Source organism: Rutidosis leptorrhynchoides, chromosome 1 (assembly GCF_046630445.1).
Source record: "Rutidosis leptorrhynchoides isolate AG116_Rl617_1_P2 chromosome 1, CSIRO_AGI_Rlap_v1, whole genome shotgun sequence".
Classification (NCBI taxonomy): domain Eukaryota; kingdom Viridiplantae; phylum Streptophyta; class Magnoliopsida; order Asterales; family Asteraceae; genus Rutidosis; species Rutidosis leptorrhynchoides.
In genome coordinates, this window is record NC_092333.1 from 100,117,938 (window position 1) to 100,130,848 (window position 12,911).

The 12,911-nt window shown below is 31.4% G+C and overlaps 1 protein-coding gene across 1 annotated transcript; it reads right to left on the bottom strand.

Moving 5' to 3' along the window:
• Window positions 1-326: 326 nt before the first annotated feature.
• On the bottom strand, window positions 327-3,463 carry LOC139863553 (1-aminocyclopropane-1-carboxylate synthase-like). The gene is made up of 2 exons (XM_071852176.1): window positions 2,953-3,463; window positions 327-1,496 (listed from the first exon to the last, which is right to left on the bottom strand). Exons 1-2 carry the CDS (start codon window positions 3,411-3,413, stop codon window positions 509-511), a joined length of 1,449 nt encoding a protein of 482 aa, XP_071708277.1. The 5' UTR covers window positions 3,414-3,463; the 3' UTR covers window positions 327-508.
• Window positions 3,464-12,911: the final 9,448 nt, after the last annotated feature.

A 12,911-nucleotide genomic window follows, 5' to 3' on the forward strand; every position in this document is an offset into this window, starting at 1 on the left:
TTTTTGGTTTTTCGATTTTGACCCCGGTGGAATTTTTTTTTTTTGCTCCAAACCCTTCATATTTTGTCCCCAAACCTTCATATTTTGCTCTAAAACCTTAGTATTTTGCCCAAAAATCTCTAAATTTTGCTCAAAAACCTCTATATTTTGCCTCAAAATCTCCATATTTTGCCCCAAAAAAATCTCCACATTTAGAAAATTTTTTGCCCCCAGTAAAAAAAAATTCCTGGATCCGCCACTGTACATACATGTGTAATAATAGTGTACGGCGTACTTTGCTCATATATAGTAATATCTCAATAGCTAAAAAGCAACCAAAATGATACAGACCCACAAAAGATAATTGATTAATTAAACAATATGCATTGAACATTCATTGCAAGTTGCAAAAATACATCATTACACGGTATTATGTGGCCACACTTTCAACAAATAGCCATGCCCCTGTTTACCCAAAAAGCCTAAAAAAACAGTGTTACTGTTTATTGTAGTAGTACTTGTTGTTCACCTAATTTTGAGCTCGAAGCATAGGCGAGTTGAGAGGAGAGTGAGGCGAAAGGATATCTTCAAGCCTTCGAGAAGATAAATTGAGGTGCAGATTCTTCTGCCAACATTGTTTCTTGGCCTTCGTCTTGATCTCGAGCATCTTGTTTTTGAGCACAAATGATGTAATCCTACTCACCGCAACTGTAACAGTCTCATCGTCCATATTAGCGAAACAAACACGAAACCAACCAGGCTCAGAGCAATGAAAAGATGAGCCTGGTGAAACATTTAGTTTAATTTCATTAATTATAATTCGCCAGAACGCCATTTCTGACTCAAAAGTTGACTCTTTTAAAAAACGTCTCAAGTCCATCCAAAAGAAAAGTCCGGCATTGCTCTCCAAACTACCAATTCCAACTTGAGCTAGTTCCCTTGTGAACATATCGTGCCTATTTTCTAGCCTCGTTCTGCTTTCGTTAATAAATTTCACAACGAAATCATTGTCTAACAACATTGATGCAACCATATGTTGAGTTTGAGTTGACACGAGCCCAAAACTTGACATTTTACGAGCAATGTTAACGACCGTATCATTGTAGGAATAAATTATTCCTACCCTGAATCCAGGGAAGCCCATGTCTTTGGACAGACTATAAACAATGTGGATTAAATTGTGTTTGCATATGTTAGGAGACTCTTGAAGAATTTCAGCTATGCTAACGAATTCGTTGTGGCTAGTTACGGTGCCAGCATAAATTTCGTCGCAAATGAGATGAATGTTTTTGTCATTGATGAAACTTACAAGAGTTTCTAAGGTTTCCTTGTCGAAGAATGTACCTAAAGGGTTCGATGGGTTTGTTAAGAGTAAACCTTTGACTTTGATGTTCGATTCTGTCGCGTTGTCGTAAGCCTTTTCGAGGGCTTCGAGTGTGACATTGAAGTTGTTCGAACTTTCACATACGACAGGTAAAAGCTGGACCCCAGTTCGCCATTTCAAGTCGCGATCAAACCTAAAAGTTGATACACAAAAGTGTTAGTCTTTGGTGATTTAAGGTTGAATCGACGTGTCTTTTTAACCGTACGTGAGTTTATGGTTTAAGTTTATGATGAACAATATGTAAATATTTGTAAAAATATCATATCGTGATGTGTATTTTAATTTAATTTTCTAATAATAAAGTATTATAATTATATAAAATCATATCATATACTCCGTAGGTGATTTCTCAAAAGTTGCCCTTTACAGGTCAGAATTGATATTTCTCCAATACAAATTCTCGTTGGAATGTGAAGTTGGTAACATTTATTTAACTTTAAAATAAAAATAATACTCGTAATACACTTATAAGTGAGAGTTGACTTGAATTTCAACCGCACACATTAAATAGTTTAGTCACATAGTCAATATTATTAGTATAATAATAATAATAATAATAATAATAATAATAATAATAATAATAATAATAATAATAATAATAATAATAATAATAATAATAATAATAATAATAATAATGATAATGATGATGATGACGATAATAATAAAATATTAATAATAAAATTGACAGGTTTCAACAAGCAATAGATAATCGACAATTAAATAATTGTCACTACAAGATTAATTAACAAATATTATGTACAATTATTTTATGTGTGTTATGGACGGTCTAAACAGTCTACTAGAGTCTTGCATAATAGAATTATTAAATAGATCATGTTTTGGTGTAAACATATTTGTTAAACAATGAAAGAAGAAGAATATTTGATTGAATATAATGACAATATATGACCCTATATTTACTGCCACGATAAATTCAATTTTAATAAAAATTTTATATTAAATCAAACTAATCTAGGTAAGTAGTACAATTCCAAACTAATCTAGGTAAGTAGTACAATTCCAAATGATCTATTCTAATAACTTGACACTTAATAATTAAACCATAGTTTCCACTAGATCGAGCAACATAACGCACAAACAGCATAAATTGCATCTATGTCATGGCACAAATTAATGTTTAATAACCGTAACAAGTGCGATTGCTCATCGTCTCACACGTATTTTTTATTTGCTAAATAGTACATAAATATTCTTCTATAGGTAGAAAAAGTTGTAGCTAATTGATTTGTGTGTCTCATATATCAAATACGGAAAGAAACAAATATATGCTTATAAGTTTATAAAAACATTCATCTATCACTAATAACAGAGAACTTCATTACTTATAGATGACTATAGACATGATCGAGAAGAGGTCGGAGTCCGAAAAGAGTCTAGATGGTGTTAAACCGTGCCAAGATGATAAAAGCACTAGCTATAGTAATAGTGGATCGTACCAAGTGACATCTTAATCATTACTATACTTTTATAGTTGTACGTTCAACATATTTAATAGAGTTTATAATGATAGAATGAATTGTCATGTAGTTGAAAATCATAAACCATGAAAGGTGTATATACATACGTACCCCGGATAATAAGGTGTAGGCACCAAAAAGGCTTCACCAGGGTTAGCCAAGCAAAACGCCAGAGTCTCATGAGCTCCGGTGGCCCCACCGCTCATAACAATCCGATCAGGATCAAATTTCACACGACTTCCTCGAACTCGGCTCATGAAGTTAGCAATTGCAGCTCTAAACTGAGGCAATCCATGATAATCTTGAAAAATGGCAATCTCCTTGAAACCAAAATCACCTTGTGGGGTGCATATGGAAGCTTGAGGGTGCCTCCCTATCCATTCTTGAATTAAATCGAAACAGAGTTGGTTTTCGGCTAGACCCATTTGTATAACACCGGTTGGGTTGTTTTGAGGATGGTAAGGGTTCGTGTCGTACGCCTTCCAACCATCGAAATAAGGCGAGTTTTCACCATGCCCATCATTGGTTGCAATATTGGATAAGAACTTGTTGTTGTTCAATGCAACCTCCATTTGTTAGTAAAGATAATGTGAGATGAAGGATTAATGAAAATGGTTTTTAAGGTGGGAAAATTGTTTGAGAAGCTTATGAAATGGGGTTGGGTATATATAGAATTGGATGATAATAGACTTGTTACCATGCATGAACTTTCCTTATTGTTGAAGGACTATTTTTGGAATATTAAGTAAGTTAGGGGCTACATTGGTTGAATAGTTGTCATCTCCTTTTGATTCTTCGTTTGAAACAACTAGTGGTTGATTTTTATTGGAATTATATGCATAGAAAATAGTAGCACATAGACTTTAAGTGATCATGCCAATTTCATACAAGTATACAACTAGTTCCTCTAAGTATATTACATTAAAAAAAAAAGTTAGGATCTTTTTCGATTGAATCCCATTTGTAAATGGGGGATGATTCTCACACACATTTTTTGATCCTCACACAACAATTGAGCATTATTAGAAGAGCAAAAGGTTAAAATAGGTGTGTGAGGATCAAAAAAGTGTGTGTGAGAATCATCCCCAAATGGAGGTCAATAAAAGTGTCACATAGTTGGCAAAGATGTAACTTCGTTAGTGTATGAAACCTTAATTATATAGAAGAACATGATGACAGTTTCTTAAAGATATTTACCTATTAACATAAAACCTGTTGCAATCGTGTATCTAGTCTTACACTATTTTACAATATTTAAATATAAAATTTGTTTATGAATTTCTTGATAATAATAAGAGTGGGTCGTTAGGACAAGATCATATGTACACTCTTGAGGCACACTAGCGAAAAATGGACAAGACTAGATAGATGTAGCATTAAACTCTTCCAGTGCACCTGATGTGGGACTAAAAGCTAAATTGGAGCGGGCTTGAAGTATGAGAGTTGCTCATTTGCTTATCCACAAAGTTAAAGACTATTTAATTTATTTATTAAGTTTAATTACTTATTTATATTATATTATTTATTTCCTTATTGTACTAGAGTTATTATAGGAGTATAATTAGTCCGATTACAAGTCGGTGAAGTTTAGCTTTACGGAGTAATATATATACTCCTAATATGTAATCGTGAAGGATCATCTACCTATCTCTCTTTGAATTAATTAAAAGTGTGAGTTTATACTCCTATTGTTTTTACGTAAGGCTTTTACGTGTGGTATTTTATCGATTAAATCACGTTTGTGTTTTAATTATTTTGTTGCGAAGAGCGTTTGTCTTCCAACGGATCCATTGATCCTCATTAATTGGTATTCAGAGCAATCGATCCACCCTATCAACATTCCGATTAGTTGGGTCTCTCCCACGTTTGGATTTTGATAGTTTATCCCACATATCTTAACTCGATTACTTGAGTTTCTCCCACGTTTGAGTTTTGATATTCTATCTCAAAAAAAAAAAGGCACTGTTCATCGCCGGAACACTGTTCACGCGACTGTTCATCGTCAGAAAACACGTCAGAATACTATTCATCGTCAGAAACGCGTCAGAAATCACTATTCACGTTACTGTTCATATTAAAAAAAGATTTTTTTTCTTTTCTTGTTTCAATGGCCGGCGATAAGGGTAATCAAAGTCGCGATCTCGCTATCACTCTCAAAGAACTCAAGAACACGCTAGATATAGTTAATAAATCCAACGAGCGTGCAAAACAAAGATGGCTTGAAGAAGAAACCCGAAGAGCTACTTATGATGTACGACCTTGGAACGAATCACATCAATACTACCAATATGGATTATCTCAATACCACCAAAGCCCCATTTACTATAAACCACAATCCTACCATCAACCCTACTATCCACCACTGCCCTACTATCATCCATACTATCAGCCACAACTCTACCAGCAGAGTCAACCTGTTAAGGAGAATCTCGATACAGATGAAGTTTTTGATTCGAAGAAAAGTTTAATAGAGAGGTTGAAGAAATCAGATTCTGATTCTCGTATGGAGAAGTGTGATAAAATAGTTGAAGAGAGTCAGGTAGAAAATATATCATCGTGCCCAGAAAAAGAAATTATTTTGGAGGAGATGCAGAATGATATAGTTGTTAGTGTTGAAGAAGATCCAAATTCGTTAGGCTCTAATTTAATAGAAGAGAATTTATCCATATGTAATTTAGCCGCGAGTTCGGAAGGTATCCATGATGAAGGTGTAGTTGTAGAGATTTCAAAAGATTATGGAGGCAAGAAAATATCATATGTTTATTTGAATAACTCCATAGATGCAAGCAAGAGGATAAATGAAGGAGATTTGTTCGTTTTTAAACCGGGCATTAAGAACTCGAGGGCGAGTTCTTTTCAAGAAGGGGAGAAGGATCAAAGGGTTTTAGAACATAATACTTTTTCAAGAGGTCGTCACAAACTTATTTGGAATAGCACTGATGAATTTGTAATTGGTGTGTTTGTATTTGATCCGGGTATATCATTTTATTTGAGTTGCACTGTACACCGAGTTGTCATTGATTGGTTTATCTTTGATTCGGGTATATCGTCTTATTCGAGTTGGAACTCGAGGGCGAGTTCTTTTCAAGTGAGGAAGACTGATGTGGGACTAAAAGCTAAATTGGAGCGGGCTTGAAGTATGAGAGTTGCTCATTTGCTTATCCACAAAGTTAAAGACTATTTAATTTATTTATTAAGTTTAATTACTTATTTATATTATATTATTTATTTCCTTATTGTACTAGAGTTATTATAGGAGTATAATTAGTCCGATTACAAGTCGGTGAAGTTTAGTTTTACGGAGTAATATATATACTCCTAATATGTAATCGTGAAGGATCATCTACCTATCTCTCTTTGAATTAATTAAAAGTGTGGGTTTATACTCCTATTGTTTTTACGTAAGGCTTTTACGTGTGGTATTTTATCGATTAAATCACGTTTGTGTTTTAATTATTTTGTTGCGAAGAGCGTTTGTCTTCCAACGGATCCATTGATCCTCATTAGCACCACTAATTAGCTCAGTAGAATCGGCGTCTAAATGAGAGAACAAAAAGATCACCTGCAAAACAAAGTTGATAATCTCCCGATCCTCATACTTTAAATGAAACCGAAACGTTTCAGATTACCGCATCTTACGAACACGCATTAGTGACAACATGTCCGTCACCAATGTAAAGAAATAACGAGACATTAGATCCCCTTGTCAAAACCTTTGTTTTCCTTTTAATTATTCAAGGAGTTTGCCATTAATAATTTGATATTAACAGAAAATGACGCATAATTAACACACTTCATAACCACCACACCGTTAACAATACTATATAATATTATAGGTTTTTTGGATGTCTACTTTAAACGCATACCTATGAGTACCTTTTGACAAGTGATAGTATTTCATTAATTCTTGAGTAAGCAATATATTATCATAGATTTGGCAAACCGTGTAGGATCGATTAAACGGTATTAATCGACCAAATCAACAATATCGAGTGCGAAATAACTCGATTTTGGGTTTTATATCAAAAACAACTTAAACACTTATGATCTAATGAACAAAATCGACTTGTAGATGTTTTAGATCGACCTAATTGAGTGCAAGACCTGCAGAGAAACACAAATACGGCTAGAGTTGTGTAAAGGTTCGTAACCCCAACAATGAACCCGAAATCCTCATTAAATAGGGTCAACACATGTAACCGTGCGGTTGCACTTGTATCCGTACGGATGCATTCCGCATCCATGCGGTTACACATACAGTAAGTAAGTTAACAATAAACGCATACAATTGATTGTAATCCAAAAAGTAAACATAATAAACCAACAACCAATTGTCAAAGTACTTACAAAGTCCATAACACTCATAAATACATGATAATGAACTTGAGACTTACATTATGCACTAACACTCGGCAAAAATGTTGATTGGTTGATACCAATACTATCAATTAAACTCTCCTTAATACGGCTTGTAAATATTTTACTCATTCACTTATACAACCTATTACAACAAGCGCAATGGGATGAAAGTCGTTAACCTTAGTAGGCGGTTGAATTTTCGATAACAATGCAGTAACCGTATGGTTTACCTTGGTTAAAAGCCGACCATTAGAGTAAAGATCCTGAACTACGCCAATGATCTCTTCTTTACAATATGTCAAGATGTTTTGGATAACTATCTTGTGTATCCATCAGGACTCGTGGATCATTATTACCCATACTAAACATAGCATTCCTCACCTCATTCGTAGTAACATGTGATTGACTTTATTCAACCCTACCTTTTAAGTAAGCAGATTTTTTGGATGATCAATAAGAGCTACATCAGAACTAGTACCCAAAAAAATACATATAATGGTTAAGAAACAATTTAGGAATGTCACTTCGTTCAACCATATTCCCAACTAAATCCTCTAGCGTTGCAATGCGACTATGATTGACCTTCCCATTGTTCACTTAATGAAAATAGATAGTGATACAACCACCCACCCTTAGCCATTATATTTTAGCTTTTTGTTTCAAGAACATTTCCTTATCCAGATTCGCTGCTGAATATGCACGTAAGATGCAACATGCTTCTTCTCGAATTTTTGTTGAGTAAGGGTGTTGACAAGCGCCTTCTGAACTTTATCCAACTCTATCATTAGTTTGTGAACCTTTTTATGAATATTACCATTCTTTCATATAAGTTTTCTAAGTGGTTTAAGTAATCTTAATATTTGACCACTTCCAACATTCTGTGGCCAACAAGAACTCTACTCCACCATGCAATACAACTTCATCAAAACCCTCTTTAGACAATTAATTTAGTGAAACACCATCATTTGCTTAAGCACTAGAGCGTTCAACAACAAAAATATCATTAGTTGTCACTTTGTCGATTTTAGTTAGAACACCATCACGTGAAATTGGCTATAATTCCATGTGTAATGAAGACCAGTGCAATTAACATCTTACATGTTAATCACCTCCACACAATCTCTAAATTTGTGCATAGCAAGAGTAACACTTAAACCACCTGGAGTAGAGTCATAAATGTCCAAAGAAACATTAAAATCTCTCACTAAAGCCCAAGAATGAGCTCAAACAAACCCCTTGTTACTACACAAATCGGCACATAATGTACGTCGATCAATATAGTAATTATGAGCATAAACTACCGGAATAAAAAAAACTTCCCATCAAGAACAAACTTCACGAGAACGTGCATAACCTGGTTAGACATGACAATGAGCATAAAATAGACAATATTAAGATTCCAACCAATAACTATTCTTGTACCACCATCACACACCAACTGATTCAAGCACCATAACCATTGCGGAAAGACTTTATTACAAATACCACTTAACTTATCTATACCCATGTGAGACTCCAAAATAGCATACAAGCACATGTCATTCTTGCGAAGCATATCTTAAACCTCCTTTTATTTTGGGGTGCACTTCATAACCCTTATATTCGATGTAGTAATACTTGTCCCCTCTGGTTTATCCGCCATAAAGGTAGAGGTTTCATCATTGTTATTATGTTAACCTCAATATTGTGACAACCCGGAAATTTCCAACCAAATTTAAACTTTAATCTTTATATGTTTCCGACACGATAAGCAATATTTGTTAAGTTAAATTTCAAGAATTTTAAACTATGTTCATACATTCATTCAACCTCGACCAAGTTCCAACGATTCACGAACCATTAAACGAATATGATTATATATGTATATGTGTATATATATTATAACTTGAAACGTAAACAAAATATTAGATTAAATACTTTATATGATTGTATCTGTTTCAAAATGTTTATCAATGGAATTAGAAGATAAGATCAAATGATTGAATTATCAGATATATTGAATTATGATTATAAGTCTCTGTTGAAAGGCCCACGTTGATTTGAGAAATCTTTCTATTTTAACAATATTCAGAAAATGGTAAAGTGATTTATAAATAAGAACAAATTGTTAATCATTGAGAACTAGACAAAGGATAGTGGAAGATTGAATCTCATAAAGACTCGATTGATCTATTTAGTTTCAAACGTACAAAAATATTTTCAGTTTAAAAAGAACTTTATTATTAAAACGTATATAACTTTTATAAATATCTAGAACCACTTTTGACAACTCATTACTTAACTAGTATGATAAAGATAACGATATTTATATTTTATTTTATTAAATATATATAATGATTTAAATTAATATTATATATATTTATACGCGTATTATACGTATTATGTAGTTTTATACTTTTACTATACTTAAACTTTACCTTTACTTTATTTTTACTTTACTTTAACTTTAATAATTCACTTTAATAATTTATACTTTAATAATTCACTTTAATAATTCATACTTTAATAATTCATACTTTAATAATTCACTTTAAAAAGCTAGTGAAAAATTAAGAACTTTTCCTTTAGATATCGAATGGTTTCGATGAACGGATTAGAAGTTATAATCAATTAAATTTTCGATATTTTTATTAAAAATGATTATTATTATCGTCGTTTTTATCGTCGTTCTAGTTTTATCTTATTATTATCATTATTATTATCTTTATCAATAAAAGGGATTTATCATTAAAAATTGTTATTTTTTTATTACTGTCGTTATTATCGTTAAAGTTATAATTAGTATTATTATTATTATCCAATTATTATTATTATTATTGGTATTATTATTATTATTATCATTATTAATATATATATCATTATTTAAAAATAGTTATTGTTATTGTTATTATTATTATTACTATATTATCATTAAGATAATTATTAGTATTATCGTTAAAAATGTTATAGTAACTATCATTATTAATATTAGTGTAATTAAAACAAATAATTGCAACACCTAATTATTTTGATTACTATTATTATCATTATTATGAACACGATATAAAAGATGATTAAAAGCTATTAAATGAAACGATTAGAAAATAATGGGTAAGAGTTTCATGATGAAATTAAAATATTATAAGATATTGATTTAGATAAAATTATCGTTCTTATTATTTTTATCATTACTATTATTATTAAAAGTATCGTTAGTATTAAAACTATCATTTTAACAAAAATTATCATTTTAATAGAAATGTCATTGTTACTATAAAATATCATTATTATTATTATTTTAAATAGAATTATTATTTTAAAGATAATATTAAAAATTATCGTAAATATTAAAGTTATCATAATTAGAATTATCGTTTTATCATAATATCATCTTAGTAATTATAAATATTGATATTTTTATAATAATAATTATTATTACAAAATAATACAACTTTTACTTACTATCATTATAGATATTATTTTATCAAATAAATATGTGATACAAACATATTTTACTACGTGTAATAACTTACTTTAATAATACCTATCATATTATCTTTATGATATTAAATGAACCCTATAAATTTTATTACTTAAATATATATAAAAGTATATTTTATTATATAAATTTAATATAAAATTTTATTTATTAATAAATAAATTATATTATTTACTCTAATAAATCTTTTAAAAATATTTAAAAATATAAAATGACGATATTTAAACTATATATTAATCATGTATAAATTTTTGGAAATTATTTTGAGTCAAATTTACTTTTGTTGACTTTTGCATATTAGTCTCGAGCATTAGGATTGTGGTACACTATGACTTGACCTAATTTGTTAGACAAATATTGACCAACACATAAATATATATAATTAATTTAGGTTCGTGAATCCGAGGCCAACCTTGCACTTGTTCAATGACGTTATATGTATTTTTACTACGAAATATAGTATGGTGAGTTTCATTTGCCTTTTTACCCTTTATATTTTTGGGACTGAGAATACATGCGCTTTTATAAATGTTTGACGAAATAGACACAAGTAATTGAAACTACATTCTATGATTGAATTATCGAAATCGAATATGCCCCTTTTTATTAAAGTCTGGTAATCTAAGAATTAGGGAATAGACACCCTAATTGACGCGAATCCTAAAGATAGATCTATTGGGCCTAACAAACCCCATCCAAAGTACCGGATGCTTTAGTACTTCGAAATTTATATCATGTCCGAAGGAGGATCCCGGAATGATAGGGGATATTCTTATATGTATCTAGTTAATGTCGGTTACCAGGTGTTCACCATATGAATGATTATTTTTGTCTCTATGCATGGGACGTATATTTATGAGAACTGGAAATGAAATTCTTGTGGTCTATTAAAATGATGGAAATAAATGATTATGATAAACTAATGAACTCACCAACCTTTTGGTTGACACTTTAAAGCATATTTATTCTCAGGTGTTAAAGAAATCTTTCGCTGTGCATTTGCTCATTTTAAAGATATTACTTGGAGTCTTTCATAGCATATTTCGAAGAACGTTGCATTCGAGTCATTGAGTTCATCAAAGATTATTATTAAATCAATTTATAGTTGGATAGTGGATATTATGAAATGGTATGCATGCTTGTCAATTTTCGATGTATAAGAAAGATTGTCTTTTAAAAACGAATGCAATGTTTGTAAAATGTATCATATAGAGGTCAAATACCTCGCAATGTAATCAACTATTGTGAATCGTTTATAATGTATATGAACGGGTCCTTTCAGTTGGTATCAGAGCGGTGGTCTTAGCGAACCAGGTCTGCATTAGTGTGTCTAACTGATAAGTCGATAGGATGCATTAGTGAGTCTGGACTTCGACCGTGTCTGCATGTCAAATGTTTTGCTTATCATTTTGTGTCGAAAATTAACTACTTATCATCCTCAGGAAATTACCTGCTTATCATTTTTAGTCTAAGACACGTCTTGCTGCATTGATTGCATGAATAGTGTATAGACAAAAATTCATATCTTAGCATATCTGCTAAATCATATCTTATCGTATCTGTTACTTTAAACTTTGCCTGACATATCCCGTAAAGTCCTCCGTAATCTACGAAATCTTTTGATCTATATATATATATATATATATATATATATATATATATATATATATATATAATCTACGAAATCTTTTGATCTATATATATATATATATATATATATATATATATATATATATATATATATATATATATATATATATATATATATATATATATATATATATATATATATATATTCTATGTAATTAGAATACCATTCGATAGCCGGAAAATCATTTCATATCGAAAAACCCTTTATTCAATCGTACGAAATGGAATTCGTCATTAGTTCAAGTTCCTCAGATTATGAAATGGAATCCCACTCAAGCTCCGAAAGCAGTGTGACCGGAATGGATCAACCAATCAGTCATCACCTATTCTGGATGAATTGGGGATGGGTTCGTAGCCTCCTCAATCATTGGAGACAAGAAGAAGGTGATCCCTTCCATCCACCACATTGTCCTCTTGACGAAGAACCTGAAGCACTTACCGGCGAACCTGTCCGAAACACTATTTTCTCTCTCATTTCCAGAGTATCTCGTCACGATTATATACTACATCAAATTCTAGATTTTATTTATCCGCTTGTCCGAACCGACAATCATCCTGGTGTAATAGAAGAAGTCAACGAGCT

Coding starts and splice junctions, on each gene's coding strand:
- LOC139863553 (XM_071852176.1), bottom strand. CDS start 3,413: ATGGAGGTTGCATTGAACAACAACAAGTTCTTATCCAATATTGCAACC. Junction 1,497..2,952: donor CCTACACCTTATTATCCGGG/GTACGTATGTAT, acceptor ATCAACTTTTAG/GTTTGATCGCGACTTGAAAT.